At 47.5% G+C, this 21,854-nt stretch overlaps 2 protein-coding genes and 1 long non-coding RNA gene across 17 annotated transcripts; 2 read left to right on the top strand and 1 right to left on the bottom strand.

The window, feature by feature from the left end:
- Positions 1-567: 567 nt before the first annotated feature.
- Positions 568-18,032, bottom strand: HNRNPH1 (heterogeneous nuclear ribonucleoprotein H1). Of its 14 annotated transcripts, none has more exons than XM_086758553.1 (15): positions 17,907-18,032; positions 17,187-17,297; positions 9,681-9,740; positions 8,495-8,632; positions 7,558-7,713; positions 7,211-7,354; positions 5,563-5,701; positions 4,385-4,563; positions 4,091-4,162; positions 3,878-4,011; positions 3,571-3,706; positions 3,318-3,401; positions 3,137-3,208; positions 1,963-2,055; positions 568-1,358 (listed from the first exon to the last, which is right to left on the bottom strand). In XM_086758553.1, exons 2-15 carry the CDS (start codon positions 17,233-17,235, stop codon positions 1,234-1,236), a joined length of 1,581 nt encoding a protein of 526 aa, XP_086614679.1. In that variant the 5' UTR covers positions 17,236-17,297; positions 17,907-18,032; the 3' UTR covers positions 568-1,233. The 14 variants fall into 14 exon arrangements, 12 of the variants coding, with proteins under 12 accessions (XP_086614679.1, XP_086614690.1, XP_086614680.1 ...); XM_086758564.1 differs by lacking the exon at positions 17,907-18,032 and adding an exon at positions 8,853-8,947 and having other exon boundaries at positions 17,187-17,417; XM_086758554.1 differs by lacking the exon at positions 17,907-18,032 and adding an exon at positions 17,392-17,410.
- Positions 9,747-16,761, top strand: LOC104474630 (deoxycytidine kinase 2). 2 transcript variants are annotated; one of them, XM_086758566.1, is made up of 7 exons: positions 9,747-10,769; positions 11,632-11,747; positions 11,977-12,170; positions 12,438-12,585; positions 12,997-13,112; positions 14,514-14,613; positions 16,189-16,761. In XM_086758566.1, the coding sequence occupies exons 1-7, from the start codon at positions 10,670-10,672 to the stop codon at positions 16,210-16,212; spliced, it is 798 nt and encodes a 265-aa protein (XP_086614692.1). In that variant the 5' UTR covers positions 9,747-10,669; the 3' UTR covers positions 16,213-16,761. The 2 variants fall into 2 exon arrangements, with proteins under 2 accessions (XP_086614692.1, XP_086614693.1); XM_086758567.1 differs by having other exon boundaries at positions 12,438-12,589; positions 12,971-13,112.
- Positions 18,033-18,042: 10 nt separating the features above from the next.
- LOC147598996 (uncharacterized) lies at positions 18,043-20,751 on the top strand. Its single transcript, XR_015260084.1, has 3 exons — positions 18,043-18,752; positions 19,623-19,749; positions 20,478-20,751. It is a non-coding gene; the product is annotated as an uncharacterized LOC147598996 (long non-coding RNA).
- The last annotated feature ends 1,103 nt before the right edge of the window (positions 20,752-21,854 follow it).

Raw genomic sequence — 21,854 nt, 5'->3', positions numbered from 1 at the left:
ACCCTCACTGTAAAGAATTTTTTTCCTTCTATCAAGTCTGAATCTGCCTCCTATTTTAAAGCCATTACCCTTCATCCTGTCCCCTGTGTACAGGCCATTTCTTTCAAAGGCTACACTCCAAACAGCACAAACCAGGGCACGATCCTGCTCTGTATGACTTCAGGGGGGGAAGTTCCAGTGCACAGAATCTGTAACTGAGCTGCTTATAAAGCCACAGCTTTAAGGGTGATGATTGACAAGTTGAGTTTACTGAAACATGGTCACACTAAGCTGCAAAGCCCATGGATGCAGCACTGTGGCTCCACAGAAGAGCTACCACAAGCAAGCACAGCATCACCCCCAGCCCCCCGTGGCAGCCTGGGGACCCTGCCAGCCCAGTCACAGCTGGCAGCCGCACCAGCAGGCGCTGGTTTTCTTCACTAAGCCCCCAAGGCCAGCTGTCCGGTGAGAATTCCTGTTACAAGCAGACACCTGTCAGAGCACTACAGTCACCAAGGACACAGGAGGACAGTGACATTTCTGCAGGTGTAGCTACACCACAGAAGCCAGAGGTCAAGAAGGAAGGAGTTCCAGTTTTTAAAAGGAAGATTTATTTAACAAGTTTCACTTAGCGCAATACACCTAAAAAGGAAATCACAATACAATGAAAGATTAAATCAAGGCCTCAGAATTTTATACGAACACCAAGACCAAAATCCTAAAGTAGCCGTATTGCGTCTCAACACATTTCCCCCATTAACTTAAAAAAAAAAAAAGCTTTAACGTGCCTTACAGGATATTAAAAGAAATAAACTAGAACTAACATGCCAAATGTTCACTTTGAATTTCAGACACAGCTCCTATATTGTTTCTTTACAAAAAAGCATGTCTCTCTCAACATGTATTCAAAACAGTGTTGGATGTAATATGGTATAAGAGCAACATTTAACGTAATTCAAGCAGCTTTAACCTAAATACGCTTACTGCTTAAATACACTCCTACAACAAAACTAACTTGAGAAACGCTCAAAATTGTTTAACAGTTATAGTCTTTACTCAACTTGGTTATTACATCCTAGATGAATGTTCATTTCTGTATGTTCAAAAATACTGAACCCAAAAGGTTTTAAAATAACAATCCTGAATTCACTTACAGTAAAGCATAAATCACAAGCTTGTATTGCAAAACTGTTAAACTTAGTTTTTTGTTTTTTTGTTTTTTAAAAAAAGATGTGACCAAAAGTCAGCGATTGGTTACATTCCCCAGCCACCACTCATGTTGGACATGTTCGACATGCCGCCCATGCCGTTCACTCCCATGGACGCGCGGTTCCCGCTGCTGTAGTAACTGCTGTTCATGGCGCCCTGGCTCCCGGGGTCTGAGGGGGAAAACCGACAGCAGGTTCACAGCTGGTTCAGGCCGAGGCGAAGCATCACTCCCCCAACGCCTGTCCTGGCTGGGCCACCTCGTAAACACCATCCACTGTGCCCAATACTGCAAAGTGTCAGTTTATAGCTCCATACCCAAAAATAACTTCATTCCATTTGTTGTTAATGAAAAAGCCACCTCTGTCCTGCCACCCCCCGCCCCCTGAATTCAGCATTTTCCGTGACTCTTCTGCCCAGCACCCACCCTCCCACGGACCTTCCCCTGTTACTGTATTTAGAACAGGTTGGTCCCCAGCTTTCATACAAAGAAGAAAGAAAGAAAGAAAAAAAAAAGAAGTCTAGAGACTGGCGTTTCCTACCCCTCTCGGAACAATTTCCCACATTACCCCCCTCTTAGCTCCAAGTTCCTGCTTTGAATCCATGCCCCTCCCATTTTCCATTAGCTCCAAAATTCACAACAGCCAAGTCTCCAACCTCTCGGGCTTGTGCTGCCCAGTCTGTCCCACGACCCTTCAACAGTGAACAGCACCTTTAAGGCATGCTACGCCAGCTGTGCACTGGGCCCACCTAAAACCAGAGAAGAAATGCTCTTACCATAGCCACTCATGCTGCTTTGACCACCATATCCTCCTCCGTAACCCCCACTCAACTGCTGGTTGGCTGGACCACCGTAACTGGATTGGCTTCCTTTCAAGTCGAGGATAAAAACGTGTAAGAGCTTGCCCGTTCAAGTTTCATTATCAACAAACCCACCCTTTCACCCTCCTAAGGGCCCCCTACTCCAGCACTAGCTTGCTCTCCCACCCAGGTAACTCTTCCTAAGTATGTAAGGCAACAAGCTCAAAGGAAGCAGCCAGGTTTCTGAAGACATTCCTACTGTCATGCGGCAACCAGAACTTTAGGAATTAGAGGAAGTGCTTGTGACTCTCAAGCACTTGCTGTAAGGGTTTACTTTTGAAGTTTACATGGGCTGTACACAGTGGGATCAATCTATTATTGTATGTAACACACACCCTAAGGGACTTAAACTCAGTTTTAAGTGACCTCACACAGGACTGGCGCCCATGGCAGCGCCCAGCCCTTCCAGACGGATGCCCACTCCTGAACTGGAGTCCCTCCTCTGTGTGCAGCTCTGCTGCTCCAGACCAGCTGCACATCACAGCAGTGCTACCGGAGACCTCTGCGTAAGGTTACTGACTCTGCTCTTCACCTCACCATGCGTCTACGCCCCCACAAAGCTTTTCTGCAGTTACAGGATCAGCATTGTACTCTAAACGTTTGTCATCAGAACACTACAAAGCAGCAGTACAGCTGCACACTCCCACCCCCACCCCACCACCCTCGAGAAAACAAATCCCCAAAAAGCAACCACCACCTCCATCTCTAAGAAACCAGAGAAGTCGGGTATCAAGAAGGGTAGCTGCAATAGCGGCTTTAGACTTGTGCTGCAAACACAGTTTAGATTTTTCAAACAATTTGGGTGTTTGCTACAGCAATTCAGACAGTTTCTCCAAATTCCAAATAGATTTTCCCTCAGCACTAAGACCAAGTCTGAATGGCAGGTCACACGCCACAGATACATCTTCCATCACCAGACTATGTTCTGGTCTCCAAAAAAGGGAGAGGGAAGGAGAATAAAAGGACAGGCGTCTCCCACTCCACTTCCACACCCCCACGAGCCACGCATCCCACCACGCACATCACATTCAGCACCACAGCTTATTCAACCTATTAACTGTTCAAACGTATTCCCAAAAGGTTTATATACCTGCCAACGTGCTAGTGTTCCAATCCTGGACTACCCCTTCCGACTCCTTGACTGTGTGATTAAGAGAGAATGCTGAATTTCAGTTTTTATGCCAGGCACAGAACAAGCAGGAGCTGTGTAAGTCAGCTTCGTCAAGTATCAAGCACTTGTTTAAAAGTGCGGTCAGACCGTTTACACATACCCATTGCTCCCATCATTTGACTGCCATAGGCACCACCACTTCCTCCTGCTGTAGAATTCAAGAAGAGTTCTACGTATCTGTGTTCTGGAGAAAGAAAATTTTGCCGTGAGAACACTTCACACCAAAGCCACACGGTTTGTCTCACTGGAAGCAAGGCCACAATGAAACCTTTGGCATCCCAGTGACAGCAGATGCACTACACTGCAGTGCTGTATTTTCCCCAAAGCCGCGTATTCGGAACAGCCGTACTTACGCATATTTGCTTTGTCTTTGGACATCGCAGCCACTGCATCCTCATGAGTAGCAAATTCAACGTCTGCCTCTCCAGTTACTCTGCCATCTGGTCCGATTTCGATGTGTACTCTTACAGGGTTCAGAGGTGAGAAGAACTACATACGAAATAGTCACACAGATTAAAAGGCACCAACGCAACAGTCTGGTTTTACAGCAAGCCATTTTCTCGAAAGGGTCGCTTGTTAACTGCGGTGCAGTTGACAGGTCCCATAACGATCAGACTCTTAAAGCCACACTCTTAGGAGAAGGGCAGATTTGGAACTCACGTTATAGATGTCGTTCTCCGTAGCTCTGTAAGGCAGACCTCTCATGTGGACGCAGTGGCCAGTCGTGCTCTGGAAGGTGGACGTCCCGTCGCCGTATCTGTGGTCCGACATCCCTGCAGAGAAAAGAGTCCATTCTAGGTCTTTCAGATGTATTTCAGTTTCTTTTGAGACATGTCGAAAGTTCGGTTACTATTCCTATTAGAGAAGTCTTACCTCTTCCAAATCTATCAGAACCAAAACCATAGCCATCATTATACCCATTGTAGTCATCATAACCTCCATAACCTATAAACAGATCGGACAACATGTTCATTTCAACTACAGAAAGATCCAAATACACACAAACACACTCCAGACAACAACTATTACAACATTACATTTCTTCTAGAAGAGCTAAAGCCAAAGACAATATACAAACCAGCAGTTACAAAGCAGGGAAGACACTACCAGGTCCAAGTGTTGCTGCTTCTCAGATGAGCAGCTCCCTCTTGGACTGCATGTACTTACCTCCTCCGTAAGCTCCACGCCTCATTCTTTCCAAGCTACTTCCTCTACCAAGACTGTTATATCCCCGCGTAAGACCAGGTCTGTCGTAAGGACCGGGTCTCTGCATTGCCAACAGCTTGCGTGGAGGGTCGTAGTGAGTGCGCACTTCTGCTCGACTACTCTTGAAGATCTCTATGTACCTGGAAGCGTTTCCACAGGAAGAAGTCAGTCCTCAGTTCCTTCCACTAACACCTCACAACTTTACATTAAAACAAGGCATTTAGTCATAGCCTTGAAACTGGCAGCGTATTTTAAGCCAGGTTTCTTTACATTATGTAGGCAATGACATACTATCATAAGCACTACATTACTTTCAAATCAGTGTATTTCAAGAAATTACAATTACTGAAGGGTTTACATGCTCCTCATACTTCACAGTATCCCAACCTTAAGGGTGGGGGAGCAATATTGATTCCCCACCCTCCTCCCCCCAATTTAAAATGTTAGTCAAAAAACGTAGGAGGGACTGACGTCCGCTCAACTCAGCACTGTTTTGCTCACGTGGCAACACGAACAGAGGGTTAAAAACCCGGCCTCCACCAAGATTTTAACCCATCAGGATGCTACAAAAAGCTCTGCATGTGCTAGTGAACCCAGCCTACGCTTCAGTGATTCAGCGTAGGCAAAAAGTGCATGCTTCAATGAAAAATAGTCACAAGTAAAATAGAATAAAAACCCTTTGTGACAATTTCTTGAAAGCTATGCTTATTACATTGAAGATTAATACAGTAAGAAAATTTGTTACATTTCAACTTAGAAAACAAGTTTAGAAAGTATCACATTTTCTTATGGTAATAAGAGGACTGTGCGTGTCTTTAGAGCTAAGGAATGATTGGTGCTATTTGAGAAGTTAAAGCCATAGTCTCTCAACTTTGTCGCTTTCAAGCTATCAGTTTTGCACTCCTCCAGTATTACCAGCTTTCCAAAGCACACTTAAGCTTAGTGCCAATTTCGTCTTTCGTTTTGGGTAGATCCGAACAGCCTGTGCCACGAGCACATTAGCAATACTTTTACTCATCACCAAGTTAGAGACCAAAATACAATTTCTATTCGGATGTTAACACTTCCAGAAGAGAGAATATGGATTTAATTGTTTACCATAAGAAAAGTGACAGAGCCAACCAACCATCCATCCCCACCTGTGCCCTATTCTTTCCTTGTGTTTCTTTAGAGCCTTTTCAGCTATTTCCTGTGAAGCAAACTGCACGAAGGCCTCCCCCGTACTCCTCCCCTGGAAGTCCACCGGCAATGTTATCCCATTTGGCACGATTTCCAACCCTTCAACCCAAGGACAAATAACCCCAGTAGGGGGGCAATATTAACATCACAAGCCCAGTCATGAGTTTTTCTTATAGCTTTAAATACACCAGAATTTTAACACTTTTAAGTGAATGGTATGTTGATTCTAGAACACTAGAAGAAAAAGCACGTCAACAAAAAGATCCACGATCACATACCATTCAGTTTATGTTCTTAACCCACCCTGCAGAGCACAGAAACATTCCGAGTGTCACAGACAACTCCTCAGATAAAGCATCTCATGCAGGGTGCGTTAAGAAGTTCACATATTATTACAAACCTCTTCAATTCTGTGAGAGTATTTAAGATGAACTTTTTAAGATAACTTACATTCAAACACAGCAAGTTAAACAGCTTTACATATTAACAAGTATTTTTACTAGAAGTCACTCAGGTAAAATAATCAGTCTTATGCAAACATCAAGTTTCAGCATGAGGTTTTTTTTACCTTTAGGAGTGCTTAATTAAGAAAAAATCATGAAGTAATTTCAAAAGTATTAGTTTCTGAACAGAAGACACATTTTGTATATTAAGCATATTCACAGTTCCTAAAGCTTGAATCACTTAACCGTGTAAGAAAGAAACAACTTAAAATGCACATGCTTAGAAACTGCTCTTGTTCACAATATATTACTCATTCAGAAAAAAAAAAAAAAACAAGTTCTGAAGTTGCAAAATTGGAAATATTTCTACTGTATTTTAAAGCAAAACAGTAAGCTCAATCATATCTTGTTATAGCAAAAACATTCCAGCAGAAGTCTACTACTTTGAAAATACTACCAAGTTAAATCCTAGATAAATCAACAGATTTCATTTTGGCATTTATCATAGTATTTCAGTTTGTAGAACATACAACAGCTGCAAAAAAGTGAGAATGAGTCAATACAACACATGATCTCTTCATCCATAAAAACTCTAAGCTAGACAACATCAAGGGATTTTTTTTTCCCCCTCCTAGGAAGGGGAGCAGGGAGGGGAGAAATCTGTACTTGGGTAGAGTTCAGTGGGTTGTTTCTTTCTGGAATCCTATTCAACACTAAATCTACGTTTACAGGAAATCACGGTAACGATGCATCCTGCTCAGATCCTGCTCCTTGTCCTGAGCCCAGCAGTAAGGGCATTCTACATCCTCACTGAACATCCTGAACCAGGCTAGGGCTGCGGGTGGAAATATCCTCCCACCTGATTTGTTCACTTTTAACTTAGAAAGACACTTGTTTTCTGCCATCCTTACTTGGAACACTGTGTCCCGCTAAGTATAAATTGTAGCAGCTTTTTGGAATTCCCTCAATTATTAAATCAGTAAGTACTTTAAGAATTGATCCCTCAAGCTTTATTTACTTCTAACACCAGTATACTTTTGAAAGTACTACTGGGCAATCCGTGGTGGGTTTTGTGGTTTGTTTTTTGGTGTTTTTTTTTTGTTTTGCTTTTTTTTTTTTTAGAATAGACCAATAGTGCTACAGCTACTACTTTTATCCCACATACCTGAAAAAAACTGTACAATTTCTTCTTTACTACAGCCAAAAGGGAGTCCTCTAAGACGTACAAAACCATCATTAGCTGTATCAGGGCTGTTGGGACCAGTATGCTTCAGAACCCAATCCATTTCAACGTTGTTTGACTTGAAAACTGTAAAAGGCACTTAGAATTAATGCATTCTAGAATAAACAACAGTTTTTAAAACCATCTGCCTTGAAACTAGTCAACTTATGATACACAAGTCCATTTGTCCTTTCACATGCTTTTTAAAGAGACAAAAAAAAAAAGCAATTAACCAAAAACCCATCAAGCACAAACACACGTAGTCAGTTACTAGACCAACTGAGTCAAACCTTCAACATATCTGTGTCCCATTGTTTCTCTGTCTTTTTTCAGTGCCAATTTCACATCCTCCTCTGATTCAAGTTCAGCAAATGCTTCTCCACTTGGTCTGCCCTCCCTGGTGTAGATGAAACGGATACCCAAAGCCCCATTCAGAATTTTGCAATCTGGAAATGAAACAGGAAGATCAGAATTAATTTAATCACCACAGAAACATTATGACTCTAAAAGTTTCAGGTATTCCAAAAGGAAAAAAAACTAGCAACAACTATCAAGTTATATCAAGATGACAAAACCAACAGTATTCCTGTTAGAACTTTTATAGTAACCAATAAACTAAGTGACCGACTAAAAATCAAATTACCCTTTTTGTCAGCTCTGAACATTAGCAAAACATTAAGGATAAATGCAAGTTAGCTATCTACTTTCAAAGCTTGGCTGTCTCAAAGCAAGTTGAATGTGCTGTCTGCTTTTGCCCATTAACTGATTTAGACTTTCCCATCAGCATGCAAGTGGTATCGTCACTGTTTATTACTGCAGGATGCTAATAATTTGGAGAAGGACACAAGACACTAAACTCTTAACAAAAAAGAGCCTACTAGAACAACACTGATTTAGTTCAACCTGAAGCAAGAATTTTGATGTTTTCTTTAAAATGTAAGTTTTGTCTCTTCTGGCTGCTCAAGAAGCTAAGGCAGTTGTGGCTATCCCACTAACTCCCAGACTAAGCTCCTCTCTGTCTAGACCCTGATAGCAAAAGCACAGCTTCCAACACTGCATCCTAGCTGAGACACTTGTTGCATTACAGACTTCACTAGCTACTCAAGTGCCCCAGATGCTGCTCACTGCAACACTGTCACCACCGTAGTACCCCCAGGAAGAACCCAGAATTGACAACAGAGCCCAGTCACTCTCCCAGTCCCCCTTCCCTGCCACAGTTCCACTTACCAGAGAAAAACCTCTGCACTTCCTCAGTGGAGCAGGACCAAGGCAGCCCCCTGACTTTCACCACATATCCCTCACTGCTCTCGGTGTTGAGCATCACATTGGGGGTGAGGCTCTGCTCCGTCTCAGCTTCTGTGGTTGCTGGAGAAAACCAAGGCAGGCTCTTTTAAGAGGCCGCACAGCACGGCCGCCACCCGCACCCCCTCAGAGCGCCCGGCGGCCCCCATCGCCTGTGCCCATCCACCCCCGAGCCTCCTCTACCTCGGACCGCTGCCCGCCTCACACACACAGAGCCGCTCCCGCCCGGCGCACGCCTGGCCCGCCCCCCCGGCCCGCGCCCAGGCCCCATCCCCGCACGCACACATGGTGGGGCTCCGCGGTGGTTCTAGGGCTCCGAGCCTGATCCGCTGTCCGGAGAGCGCCTAGTCCCAGTCAGGCGGCAGCGAGCGGGCGAGCCTGTGGCGAGAGCGCGCTAGGAAATGGCGGCGGGTACTCCCGCTTCCGCTGGGCCGGGCCTTCCACCGCACAAAGAACTCCAGCCCCGGACACCGCCCTGGTGGGCCCGACGACTCGCGGTCCCCACGGACGCACACAGCGCCGCAGCCGGCAGGTTCGCGTGTGGCGAGCGGCCGCCGTGGAGCGCGGGCTGCCCGCTCCGCTCACCGGCTCCCGAGAGGGGCCGCGGCGTGTCTGAGCTTAAGGCGTGGGGCGCATGCGCACGAACACTCGGAGGGCTCCTGTCCCGCCCCCGCAGGACCCATCTGCGCATGCTCCGCAGCACCACTACGCTCCGCCCCAGGACACACACCCGCTCCGCACACGCTACCCGCGCCGCTCCCGCCAGGTTGCGCATGCGTCCTCGCTAGTCTATGTTCCACCACCCCCCCGCCTCCCCCGGCAGTTTGTGCGCATGCGTCACCTGCCTGCCCCTCTGAACAAAGCCACGGCGCTGACTCCCGCGCAGAGCGCGGGTCGGGCCTGCGCGCATGCGCGCCTCAGCGCCGCTCTCCACACTGCGCATGCCCCGCAGGCCGCTCTCCCCCCGCGTTTCCCCCCCGTCCTCCCTCCGGCGCCCGGCCCGGGGCCGCCGGTGTCCGCGGGGTGGGGGTTGTCCGGTCGTTCTCCCCCCGCACCAGCACGGAGTGAGGAGTCTGGCTGAACAAAGAGGTGTGTGGGAACTAGCACTTACCAGCTTCAAATGCTGACGCTACCCCACGTGAAACAATCTGCTCGCTTCGGTCACTGAAGCCTGGTGTGTTTGTAGGAGATGGGGAAAGAAGAGACATGGGTCACAATTATCATAAAAGAAAGGAAAATAAAACTCCCTCCCATCTCCTCCAAACACACCAGACCTAGCTAGACTTCACCCTGAATCTCATTATTATAAAGGCAACAGGAGGTTACAGGAATAATTACAGCAGCATAACCTCAAATAGTTGCACCTGTAAAAACTGTTCTCTAAGAATCCTCCATCCCCTTCCTTACTCTCGGAAGAACAAGCAGTTCATGTTTCAACTTGCCCACAGAGGTGATAGAACCGCTGCCAAGAGTTAAGCAGACTTCATAAAGCCCCAGGCACACCCACACTGACACAGGAACACTGGACACCGTGAAGCAAAGCTGCTCAGAGCAGCGTCTAATCCTCCACCATGCGTGTTTCCTCTCCACTCAACACAAACACTGATAGACAGCCCCAGGCTGAGCCATTTCACTGCCTGCAAGCCTACACGGCCTCATCCCTCGCATAACTGTGTAGAATGTTTAGTTTAACAGACATCAATCTAGATCACCTCCCCTCAGAACTGGAGGTTTAAAAAAAAAAAAAAAAAAAAAAAAGATGCTCGCAAAGCTTACATCTGTAAATTAAACATAGAGAACTCGTTTACATTAATGCAAATCAAATCAGTAAGTGGAACCGTTTTATGGTAACTTCCCGAACAAAACAGCTCTGCTTGATTTCACTTGCTAAACACCATTTTAAAAAACCCTGAAGGCAGCAGCTCAGAGGGAGCCTTGCTCCCTAGGCCGGGCGGGAGCAGCGGCAGGAGGAGGGGGCATCGCCTCCGCCTCTTCCCGGGGAGTGGCGGCGGGAGGCGGCCATCCCGCCCACCGGCTGGCGGGAGACTTAAAGTAGGCGGGAGTAGCCGGGAGCCCTGTGTGCTCCCGCTCGGCGCCGCCATGTCGACCCCTGCCAAGCGGCACTGCCGCAGCCCCGCCAGCTCCCTCGACGCCAGCTTCCAGAAGCGCCTCAGGAAGATTTCCATAGAGGGGAACATCGGTGAGCTCGGCGGCGGGGGAGGGAAGTGGCGGTTGGGGCCGCAGGACGGCAGCGCCTGGAGGTGGCACGGAGGAGACGCTTCGGGAAGGGGCGGCTATGCAGGGCGGGGGAGGGGGGTGTCTTGTTGAGGGAGAAGCGCAGCCGGCGCTCACCCGCTGCCGCCGGGCTGAGACCCGCTCCCGGCCATACCGGGAAGCTGGCGCCACCGCCCGGGGCGGAGGGCGCCCTGTCCAGGCCGACACGCCAAGGGTCATCGTTCGCGGCTCACCGGCGCCTGGGTGGCTCCGAGAGCACGAATGCCCCGTCCTGCTCGGGCCGCCTGTCCGCCGGGACACTCGCGCGCCCCCTGCCCGCTCAAGGACCCAGCCATAGTACCGAGGGCTGCGCTCACGCGCCCGGCCCGCAACTGCGTCACCTTCCCGCCCGCCGGCGCCAACTCGCCGCCCGCGCCGCCCATGCGCGGCGACATTCCCCCGCGCTCCAGCGCCGCGCAGGCGCTGCGGCCTCCCTCTGCTCGGCCGGCTGCCAAACAATGCCGCGCTCAGCCCCGCCCCCGGCTCAGCCGGCTCCTAAAATGGCGGCCTGGCCGGCTCCTTATCGGCTGCCCGGCCCAAGCACGGCCTTCTGGCGCTGCAGATTAGAGCTGTTTTCTCAGAATGCGCCGCTAGCACGGTGCAGGTGTCCCTGCCAGCCCTTCCCCAGCATCCCAAAGCCTGCCCAGGGTCCCGTGCAACTCTGCACCTCAAACACTGCAGCGACACTGCCTACAGCCTCTTTAAGAAACCTCACAACTGCCACTGCATTTTTCTCAGTAATACCAGTCTAATCCACACCCTCAGTGAACTTTTAAAACCTTCTCCAGCTGCAGGGAAGTCAACATTTGTCAGGCTTCTAGACAAACACAGTGATGAGTGGGAGATCATCCCTGAACCCATCGCCAAGTGGTGCAACATCCAGACAGCTGAAGATGAATACGAGGTAGGTGTTAAAATCTGGAACTCGGTGATAAACCTATTCTAAAGAAGCTATCAAAAACTCACTCCCATCACCTGAGAAACAAGTATCTTTATTCCTATGCCTAAACATTTCCCTAAAAAATAAAAAACAAGACCATGAATTCTTACTTCAGCATACCACAATTCTAAATTAAGAAAAACAAATAAAATCCTGCAAATATGCTGATATCAAGTTTTCTCTCATCTCCTAGGAACTTTCAACATCTCAGAAGAGTGGAGGAAATCTACTTCAAATGCTGTATGATAAACCCACAAGATGGGCTTATACATTTCAGACTTACGCTTGCTTGAGTCGAGTAAAAGCACAACTAAAACCTGTATCAGCCAAGCTACGTGAAGCAGAACATCCAGTGCAATTTTTTGAGAGATCCGTGTACAGTGACAGGTAATGACTCTCAGTACAAGAAGAGTTCAGATTAAAAGCTCCAGGTCTTTATGCTTAAAGACGTGGAGCCGGGGAAACACTTGATACTAAACTAGTATCTGCAAGGAGCAGGCTTGATTCAACAGGTGAGAGCTGGATAGTATGAAGAGTATTCTACAGATGTTAGAGTGGGCAGCTGTTTTTTCAGTACCATGATTCAGATTGTCATGAGTGTTCAGTAGTTCACTTTGGTCGTTCCCAGCCTAAGACTCATGTCTTTCATTGCAGATATGTATTTGCTTCTAACCTGTTCGAGTCTGGAAATATTAACGAAACAGAGTGGGCTATTTATCAGGACTGGCACACATGGCTTTTGAATCAGTTTGAATCAGATATAGAACTGGATGGCATGATCTACCTAAGAACCACACCTCAGGTATGTTCACTAAAGATTAAAATGTTTTAGCTCCAACTTCAGTTTCCAGGAGCTTAAGAGGATACAAAACCCTAAGTATTCATGACATAATACTTCAGTGATAACACTGAATTAGCTTTGAATCAAGTTTGACTTCTCTTCCTATACAGTCCTGAATAGAAGTTAAGATAATCTTTTAGAAAGAATTAATGAAATTTAGCTACAGTGGGTGACTTTTGTTTTTTGGTTTTTTTTTTTTTAAGGAAAGTTATTCTAGACTTAACTAATTTGTGTTCAGCCAACCATTTAAAATTAATGCTCACTGGTGTCTAACACTAGTCCTTTTAATTTAAGCACCACTTGATAAGTTTACCTGATTTACCCTTCAAACATGATTAATGTTCAGGCTTGTTACTTTTTTTTTTCCTCCAGAAGTGCATGGAAAGGCTACAGATGAGGGGAAGAGAAGAGGAGCAAGGAATTGAGCTTGAGTATTTGGAAAACCTCCACTATAAACATGAGACCTGGCTTCATGAAAGGACTCTGAGGTACGAACCCCTTTTCTGTGGGCAGGTTTCAATTCACAGGCCAGGCTCTTTCCTACCTTATGCTAAAGTTGATTAGGGATAAGGCTAAGGTTTAAGTCTGGGTTCACTCAGGCACAGTTGGAAGGACTTATCTTTAGACTCACTCCAGGTTTCTTGGCAGAGATGATTACTCTAGGTTATACGCAGAGGGAAGGTCATGTCTTGGCAGGGAAGCCTTTGTTAAGCATTAGCTTCAACTAGAAAGCTATGTAACTAACTCCAGCAAGGATATGAACTTTAACTGGAAGTACACAGGAATAGGACAGAGTTGAAATGGGGTTCAGTGGCTGATCACCTAAGTTACCTACCAAGCAGCTTCCAGTTCCAATGTAAGGGAGGACAAGGTCCAAACTACCTTTAAATTAGGATGACTGTATTTCAACAAGGTTTACATATTAATCCTAGCTTCAAAATAAACAATAATCAGAAATGCTTTTGGCAGGCACTATTACGCACAAAAAACTCAGTCAGCAACTAAGTTATATCTGCATACCTTCACCCTGCAACTTCCTTCCCACATAAGGCATCTCTAACTGTGAAAGCAGACTTTAGATTTTCCCCTAGAGGAGCCTGAAGTACTCTACTGAATGGGAAGCATAACAATTCCAGGAAAAGTACATTATCAGTCACATCTACTTTCCTAAGTTTGATGCTTAGCAGACAAGGCACTGCATATTGTGGAATTTTGGGAATGTTCACATTGTGCACTCATTCCAAACTTGTGAGCAAGCATTTCCTGTATTTTTCATAGAAACACTTAAGTCTGCAAACACAACGTAGAATGTTATTCAGCACACTACATTTTAGAAATGCTTTTCACACATAGGAATTAAGAGCACAATATATCCAGCTGCACAACTACTGCTCCCAACCTACAGCCAAAGTGGTCTTGCTTATCTCGAGTCATTCTTAATACCAGTCTTAATAACCTCTTATAAAGGTCATCCCCATGAACGGGGCAAGTAATATTTTAAAAACTACTCCCTCTTATCAAAATCACAATCCTGATAATTGATTCAATAACAAAAAGAATTAGGTAAAGGAAATTAAGGTAAGAAGCATAAACTATCTTTCTCTCTCTACTTGTACAACTGAAAGTAGGTATTAGAAGGCCAGCTTTGTGAAATACAGTAAAGTTATGGCAATACAATGTTGCCTGGTTATACAAGAGCAGTTAAGGACAGACTTGACTTGGGCTTTATACTTAAGTCATGGGCATCAGCATTAACATCTCGGGTGCCTGTTGGTCATCTGAGTAATGCTGCACCCTTAGGATGACTTGGAAAGCAACTAAAGAGCTAATTGTTTTATACATGGTACTTTATACTGTTTTTACTAGCATTATGTTCTTCCATTTAACAGAGTTGATTTTGAGAACCTTAAAGAGATTCCCATTTTAGTTTTGGACGTTAATGAAGACTTTAAGAATGATAAGATTAAACAGGAGTACCTGATTGATAAGGTAAGTATTAAATAGTGTTTCCATATACCTGTTTTTCCTCTGCAGTAATAGCTATAAGTTATCAATTTACATTCTTAAAATTTGTGATGAAGTGCTTGTCTGGGGCTAGTACAATCAGTCTCCTTCATAGACTTAGGAAGCTACACAGCTGCAGAAAAGGCTTTTTGCTTTCCTTCAAAAAATCATTTAACCCCACCTCCTTATCCTCACAATTCAAGGGAAAACTAAGTGTTTTTAAAGAGGGGCAGTTGAGGTTGATGCAAGAAAAGAGCAGCTGGAGCAGTAAGACCACTCTCAGTAAATCTGTACTGCCATGCTGTTCATTAAATAGTTCACAGAATGATACTGTCCAATTCATGTCAGCCATAATGTCCTTAGAAAAATCCTGCAGTCAGCTTATAGCTATTTATGCCCCTTCACATTCTAGGGATTTCGGCTCTTCCTGGACAGAGCACAACACATCTGACAAATGCAGATGTAACCGAACCTTGTACATAGTTCTAAATGCATGAAGTGACACTTCTAAGTAGAGCTGGGAAGGAGAGTCAACAGCCATTTGAGGAAACAAGGTGGTAATAAATAGGTCACTTGAGTCAAAATGGTGTTTGCTAATTCCAATGAGAGGCAAGACTTAGGAAGTAAATGCCCAAATAAGTTCTGCTGGAGCCATGTGCTGTGTGCCCAGTCCACAGAAAAAAAACCCACACTTAAGGGCAGGGGGGTCATCCCAACCCTCCAAGCAAAGCTGTAACATTACTTACTTCACTCACTGGGACACTTCAACTTCCCTCTCCCTCACCGCCCCAACGAGGCTATTCTTCTAAGAAAGAAGTACCCTCCTATCAAACTGTATAAACCATTTTTCCCTCATTCTGGGTTATCAGTGAGATTACTAAAGGATGACTCCTTCAAGCCAAGCCTTCTCCCACTTAAATAGCTCTATATAAACTGGGGAGGGGAGCAGAACCTTCAGTTGTAGAGATATTGGTTATGAAGTTATATCCTCATGGAAAACAGCAAGTAACAGCTTGGAGAGTTATGAACCAGACTACGCTGAGACACGCTACCTTTCTTTTAACTTGCCCCACTGAAAGGCCACCAGTTGTCATCACCACTGAACTCCCTTCACCACCCAGCATACAAAAAGGTCAGCTCTACTCTCAGCCTGGAGTAGTAGTGGGTACAGCACCACGCTGAAAGTGCTACCAGATCTCTGGCTTAGTTTTCAGACAATTCCCCTCTCCCTAGGAAAGGCCTACTTAATGAAGGAAAATTCATTTTTCCTTTAATGAATTAACATTCTGTAAAGCATTCCAGAAGATACCTTTCATAAGTACTTGCTATTTTTGAATAATTAAGTTACTCAGTTATACCTAGTACTAATTTACATACCTGGGGCTCACAACCATCTGCTATACTGAAAGGCATTTTAGGTCATGAATTACATGCAGAGGCAGAACAGCACTGGAGACTGTATAGTAATAAACCATCTGTTTCCAAAGAAGGAAAGGGAAAAGCCTAATGATTTAGCTTTTCTTTTCATGCATCAAATACATACGCTTTTTCTTTTCACAGGTCAAGTCTTTCCTGACTTCTTAAGAAGAAAAATAATTTACATGACAAGCCACTGAAGTTGAAGAGTTAAACCTAACAGATAGCGTGTTCTTAGACAACTTACTTTAACTGAATGTATTTCTTGTATAGCTTATTTTAAGGCAAGACTGAAGTGCAAAATATGGTTTGGGGGTTTTTTTTGGTTGTCTAACCTGTGTGAGTCTTGACAGACTTTTCTGTATAGTTAAAACGAATATGGGGTGCTTCGATAAGGTACTTTGTGTATGTTTTTTGATGTTTAATAAAGATTTTTAAATAATATTGACTAATAACTGGCTTTAAAAACAGAGGAGTTAACCGGTTATCAAGAGCTGACAACCCAGTAAACAGAGATAGCAGGCACTGAGGCAGGGCTGTTTTGCAATAACTGGCATAGTTCACCATTTTAAGACGAGACTATTATGGCGTCCAGAAACCTTTACTTTCAACTTCTGCTTTATTGAATGGCTGTTCTCACAGGATTTACGCTACTTAAGGATGGATGTTACTGTAGTCGCAAAGCTTATACCTGTAATAAACTGTCATTTAAGCATATCCTGTTTACGGCCCCCCCAGTAAACGAATTCCCCCTTGCGTCTCCCCCCCCACACACACACGGCAACGGCGGGCGGGCAGCCGCCGCTTGCACCGGAGGCCGAAACAGGCCAGCCCCCCCCCCCCACCGCTCCCACCCCCGGGGCGCGGCCCCCGCCCTGAGGCCCCGCCGCAGCTGCCAACACGCACGTGGCGACGGGGCGGGGGGGGGGGGGAGGGCCGCACGCGGCCGCGCCGCCGCCATGGCCGCCCTGGGCCGGTAGCGCGGTGCGCGGCCCCCGCCGGCAGCAGGCGCCAAGGCGGGGGCTCGGCGGCTCCGGATCGGGCGGGACCGGTCGCCCCTCCCCCACCCGCTGCGGCCTGGCCCACTCCACCCCTTTTCCCCCTCGCCTCCGCCTCCCACCCCCGCCGCCGCCGGGCCTTACCCAAGCCGGGGATCTCGCCCTCGGTCTCCTCGGTGTGACAAGGATCCATCTTGGCCGCGCCTTCCCCACAGGGGCCGGGAGAAGACAAAGCTCGCTGAGGGCGCTCGGACGCTGCGCAAACGGAAACAAAAGCTCAGCGGCCGCCGAGGGGACGCTCCGGCGAAGGCAGATCGGGGCTTTTCGGTCTTTTTTTCCCTGCAACCACGGGGATGAGGCGCGATAGAGCCTCCGGCCTACCCGGGCCTGACCCGCCTGCTCGCTCCTTCTGCGCAGCGCCCCTCCGCCCCTATAAATAACCGCCGCCCGCGCTGCGCAGCGCCCTGACGTCACGCCCCGTCCCGCCCCTGCTCCTTCACCGCCCGATAGCCAATGGCAGAGTGACAAATTAAACCAGCCAGTCACGTCCGGCCGCCATGCGCGCGGCGGCGGCGGGGGGGGGGAGAAGGCCGAAGGGGAGGGGGGGGGGTGAGGAACGCAGTCGCCCCCGGGGGGTCCCGTAATGGCCGCGGCCTGTGGCGAACCCCCCCCCCCGAACCCCTGCGACCAGCCCGGCGGGCCGGGCTCGATGCCCCTCCGGTCAAGGGCCCGCCTCGCCTGTTTGTCTACCCAGACCTCAAACATGGCGGCGGCTTTGTCCCTCCCCGCCCGCCGCGCCGATCGCTACCCGACCTCCCCTCCCCTTCCCCCCCCCCCGCCGCCCTCCCCAGCACCCCGGCTCACGGCGGGCTGCGGCCGCGGGGCTCCGGCGAGCAGCGGCGATCGGCGGCTCCGCGCACTGCAGCAGCGCCCACCGCCGTCAGCTGAGCTGGGCTCCGCCTCCCGCCGCGGCGGTGGGGGGGGGGGGGGAGGACGACACAGGACGGGGCGGGGGCCCGTTCCCGCCGTGGCTGGCGCGGAACGGCCCGGTCGGGCTCCTCCGGCGGGGAGCAGGCCGCGGGCCGCTCCGTCCTGAGGGGAGGCAGCGAGGGAGGGTGTCAGGCCGCGCTGCCAGACGCGGAGGCGGCGGGGGGAAGGAGAGAGCGGGCCCGTAGAAGGGCCCTGCGCCGAGATGGCGGCCGGGCAGGCCGGGGCGGACAGGGAGGCCTTGCCCGGGCCGCCCTCGCACCGTCCGAATGGCGCTGTTGGCAAGCGCTGGCAGCGCTAACAATGGGGATAGCAACCGCAGCGGCTGAAAATCTGCCAACCCTGACCTTTCCAGATCGTGCTTTCAGAGCGACGGTTCGTTTGTCTGGGCTCAGAGGCAGGCGGGTTTATTTTGCTGGAAATCACCGAGTGCTCTGGGAGGGTGATGGGAATGGCCACTCCCTCGCATGCCCTCTGCACCCTGCAGCCCCTTTGCCCTGCGTCCAACCTGACCCATCCCCTGTGCAAAATAGTGTTACAAAGAATCATTAGCTAAACCAACTTTAAATTAAAATAGGTGTAAGGGAGCCAGTGCGATTGAGCAGATAAGTGGTGACCTTAGGACTGTGGAGGTGTGGCACCCATTCACAGCTTTGTTTCTGCCTGGTTCGTGTGACTCAGATCTGTTTGCTGATCCCCGTTGAAGCCTTTGCATTTCTGACAGTGAGTTAACTATATGTTTGTCCTCTTATAATGTATATTAATAATCATACAGTGGGGTACATTTACTATGTGTCACTTTATTAATCTGATTGGTCTTTTTAGACCCCATTACTGCAGTTGAATAATGAGGGAAAAATGAGTTCTCTGTGGTTTGCGCATCATGATCCATGTGACTTCATGGCTTTGAAGTGGGCTGTGCTGTCTGATTTCTTGCTATCTAATTGTCAGTGATAAATAAAGCCTGGTTTACCCAATATTTTCTTGGTCATATCTTTTATTTTCTTGGTTGTATGTTTATTGTAGTCAAATAACATTCTGACCTAAGTTTTCTCTTTAGAGGTCTCTCCTGTATCCACACCGGGAAGTTCTGCTGCATGCATGTTTTTTCCAGTGTTAGAAGAAAGGTCATATGACTTTTTTTTTTTGCAAATACGTAATTGCTACTAAGCGTAGGCAACACACCTGCCTGCCTTGAAACTTGACACATTCAACAGGAAGTGGGGTACAGCCACTTCTAGGAGAAGATGACTGTGAACAGCAGAGGCAAGCAAAACCATAAATAATTCTCAGAAGAGTTAAAATTAGCCAACGTATGTGTGGTGGTTGAAAGGTGAAAATAATTAACAATTCAAGTGGAGTTACTGTTAACAGCAGCAGCCCTTTTCCTGAGAGGCCATCCCTGGTAGGTGCTTTTGCAAGTAAGTGTGGTCCCATGGTATGTGAGCAATTGCGAAGAACGGGGTAGAGGATAAAAATCTTGCTGGAAACATCTGATGCAGGATTTTGTTAGGTTTCTTGAAGCAAGGAAACAACTGTGTGTGTGTTTTACACATGCAAACATCCAGGTCTTGCTTCTATGATTTCTTCTAGGACTCGGATGTCAACAGTTTACCTGGCTTTTTTGTTTTATGGTGCCAGCCTGACAGCTGTACCTCACTCTCCAGCAGACACAGAAGAACTGTAGTGTGTCTGTCAGCAACTTGAGCTGCAGCTTCAGGTAAATGTTTTTCTCTAAAATGGCTTTGTTCTACTTCAGAATTTCACCAGCCTGTTCCTGTGAAGGGGAAAGGCACACCTGCCGCCCAGACCAGGGAGAGGAGCTGCTCTCATTTTCCCACTTGCATTCCCAGAAGATAAATTTAACCTTGTTCAAGTTAGCCTGGGGAGGGCTGTAATCTAAGCTGGACTTGGCCTGCTGGGTTTTGTAGTCCATCTGGTGGAAAATGGACAAAGAGGTGGCCTCTTGGGTAGAAATCTGCTGGAGAAATGATCTGCCAGAGAGTCACACAGCCCCTGTGCAACATCCCCAGTTCCCTCAAAGTTCATGGTGAGTGGGGCTGGGAGCGGAGACCTGTACGAGGACAGCATGAGTACTGGTCCAACCTGCAGAGAGACGCATAAAGCTGAGCAGACATGTCAAGTGTTAAGCTGGACCAAAGTAAAGCTCTTCCTTGAAGCCTGCTACCTGCTCAGGACATTTCTATTCGGTACCAGTCATAAATCTCTATTTATTAGCTTGCTTAAGTTTCTTTCATGGGCAAGAAAACAATAGAGAACATCTGCAGCTCTGGTTCAAGGGGTTTACAGGCATCTAAGCATATGGAGACACTTTGTCTATCTGGAAGTGATGCAGATGCTGATTTCTGAGTAGGTTTTGGAAATACTATTGCAATGCCAAAAATAATTACCAGCAATTCTTTTATGGGTCAGCATTTGCCATTTCAGGGAGAAGAGAACAGTGATCAGAGCTTATATACCTGAAAAGATGAGAGACCTCATCATCCATCCTGACCTCATCGCTGTATGCGCCTTCCCTTTCTCTCTCTCCTAGCTAGATGTTACCCATTCGTTCTTCTGCCTCCATCATAAGCTTCATCCTTTGTGTCTGAGCTACGTGTGTCACATGTTCCCCGTGTTTGCACATAAGCATGTATAATTCAGGATCTTACAGTTAATCTGCAAACCTGATTAACTCTCAACAAATACTGCTAGCAGCTGACTTGCTTTATCATCTGAGGTCTGAAAACGTGGGACACGTGGAAGTCTTGTACAACCAACGCTTTGCAGGTTTCTCTGTATATGTGACCTCCAGACAAAAGCCCTAAAATTCAATTATAACCTTTCTGTCCCTACCTATGGCTTTTGAAGCAGCCTCTAGCTGTGATGCTGTGACAAATACAAGCTAAACAATGCTATTAAATATGCAGGATGTGTGTTCTACCGTATTAGATAATGTGGCCACATTCATCATCAGCTGATGCTGCCAATTCACAGCTTTGCTAATGCAGCCTCCCTCCCGCTTTTCCTTTGGGCAATTTAAGAGGCTTTTTGGTTACACTTCACCTTTACTTTCTTCCTTTTCAGATTTTTTATCTTTACTCATTACTCTGGTAGTCTGCAGCAGAAACTGGACAGAGCTCATGTTTCCCGGCTTTCCTTAACTGTAGTTCTCTGAGAAGCCAAGCTGCTCTGGAAACCAATTGGAGAGGCTGATAGACACTGCTTTAGTGAAAAACAGATACCCAAGTCCCTCCTCCTCTCTGAGGCTGCTGCTGTAACGTCTGAATCTATCACCCCTGCTTTTGTAACACCAGCTTATGCTCACCATCCTTTGTCAAAAGGAAATGGAAGAATTGCCCCTGTTCTGCTCCCTCAGTGATCACATCCACCCGGGGCTCAGTTGGGAGTTCAGCTGTCAGATGCTTTTCTGTCCATTAGTGTAACTCAGCCCTGTTACCATTTTGGTTTTGTGTCATTGCAATTATGGCAGCTGGCAAAATACCTTTGGCTTTTTACTGATACACCTAGCCGTGAATGCAGTTCCAGCAGTAGAAGAGGTGTTTTCTGCCAGCACGCTTAAGGTATCTGCATGTTTTGCATGACTCTGAGCGAGGTGGGCATGAGTCAGCTCTGATCCGGAAGCCATCTGGCCCTGCAGTGCTGTACTGAGCTCATCAGGCTGCTCTCAGAGAAGGTTTCATCGCTCAGGCAGAACATTTACAGCTCTTTGGCAGTTCAGCCTTGCACTGCCAGGAGAGCCCACCTGGAGAGAGGTGGGCAAGTGCCCACTTGCATCCATTGCAACAAGCCTTGTGTGTGTTT

Source organism: Chlamydotis macqueenii, chromosome 14, assembly GCF_036417535.1.
Source record: "Chlamydotis macqueenii isolate bChlMac1 chromosome 14, bChlMac1.mat, whole genome shotgun sequence".
NCBI lineage: Eukaryota > Metazoa > Chordata > Aves > Otidiformes > Otididae > Chlamydotis > Chlamydotis macqueenii.
Note: the sequence above shows the minus strand (reverse complement) of the source record. Positions and strands in the feature narration are given on the sequence as shown.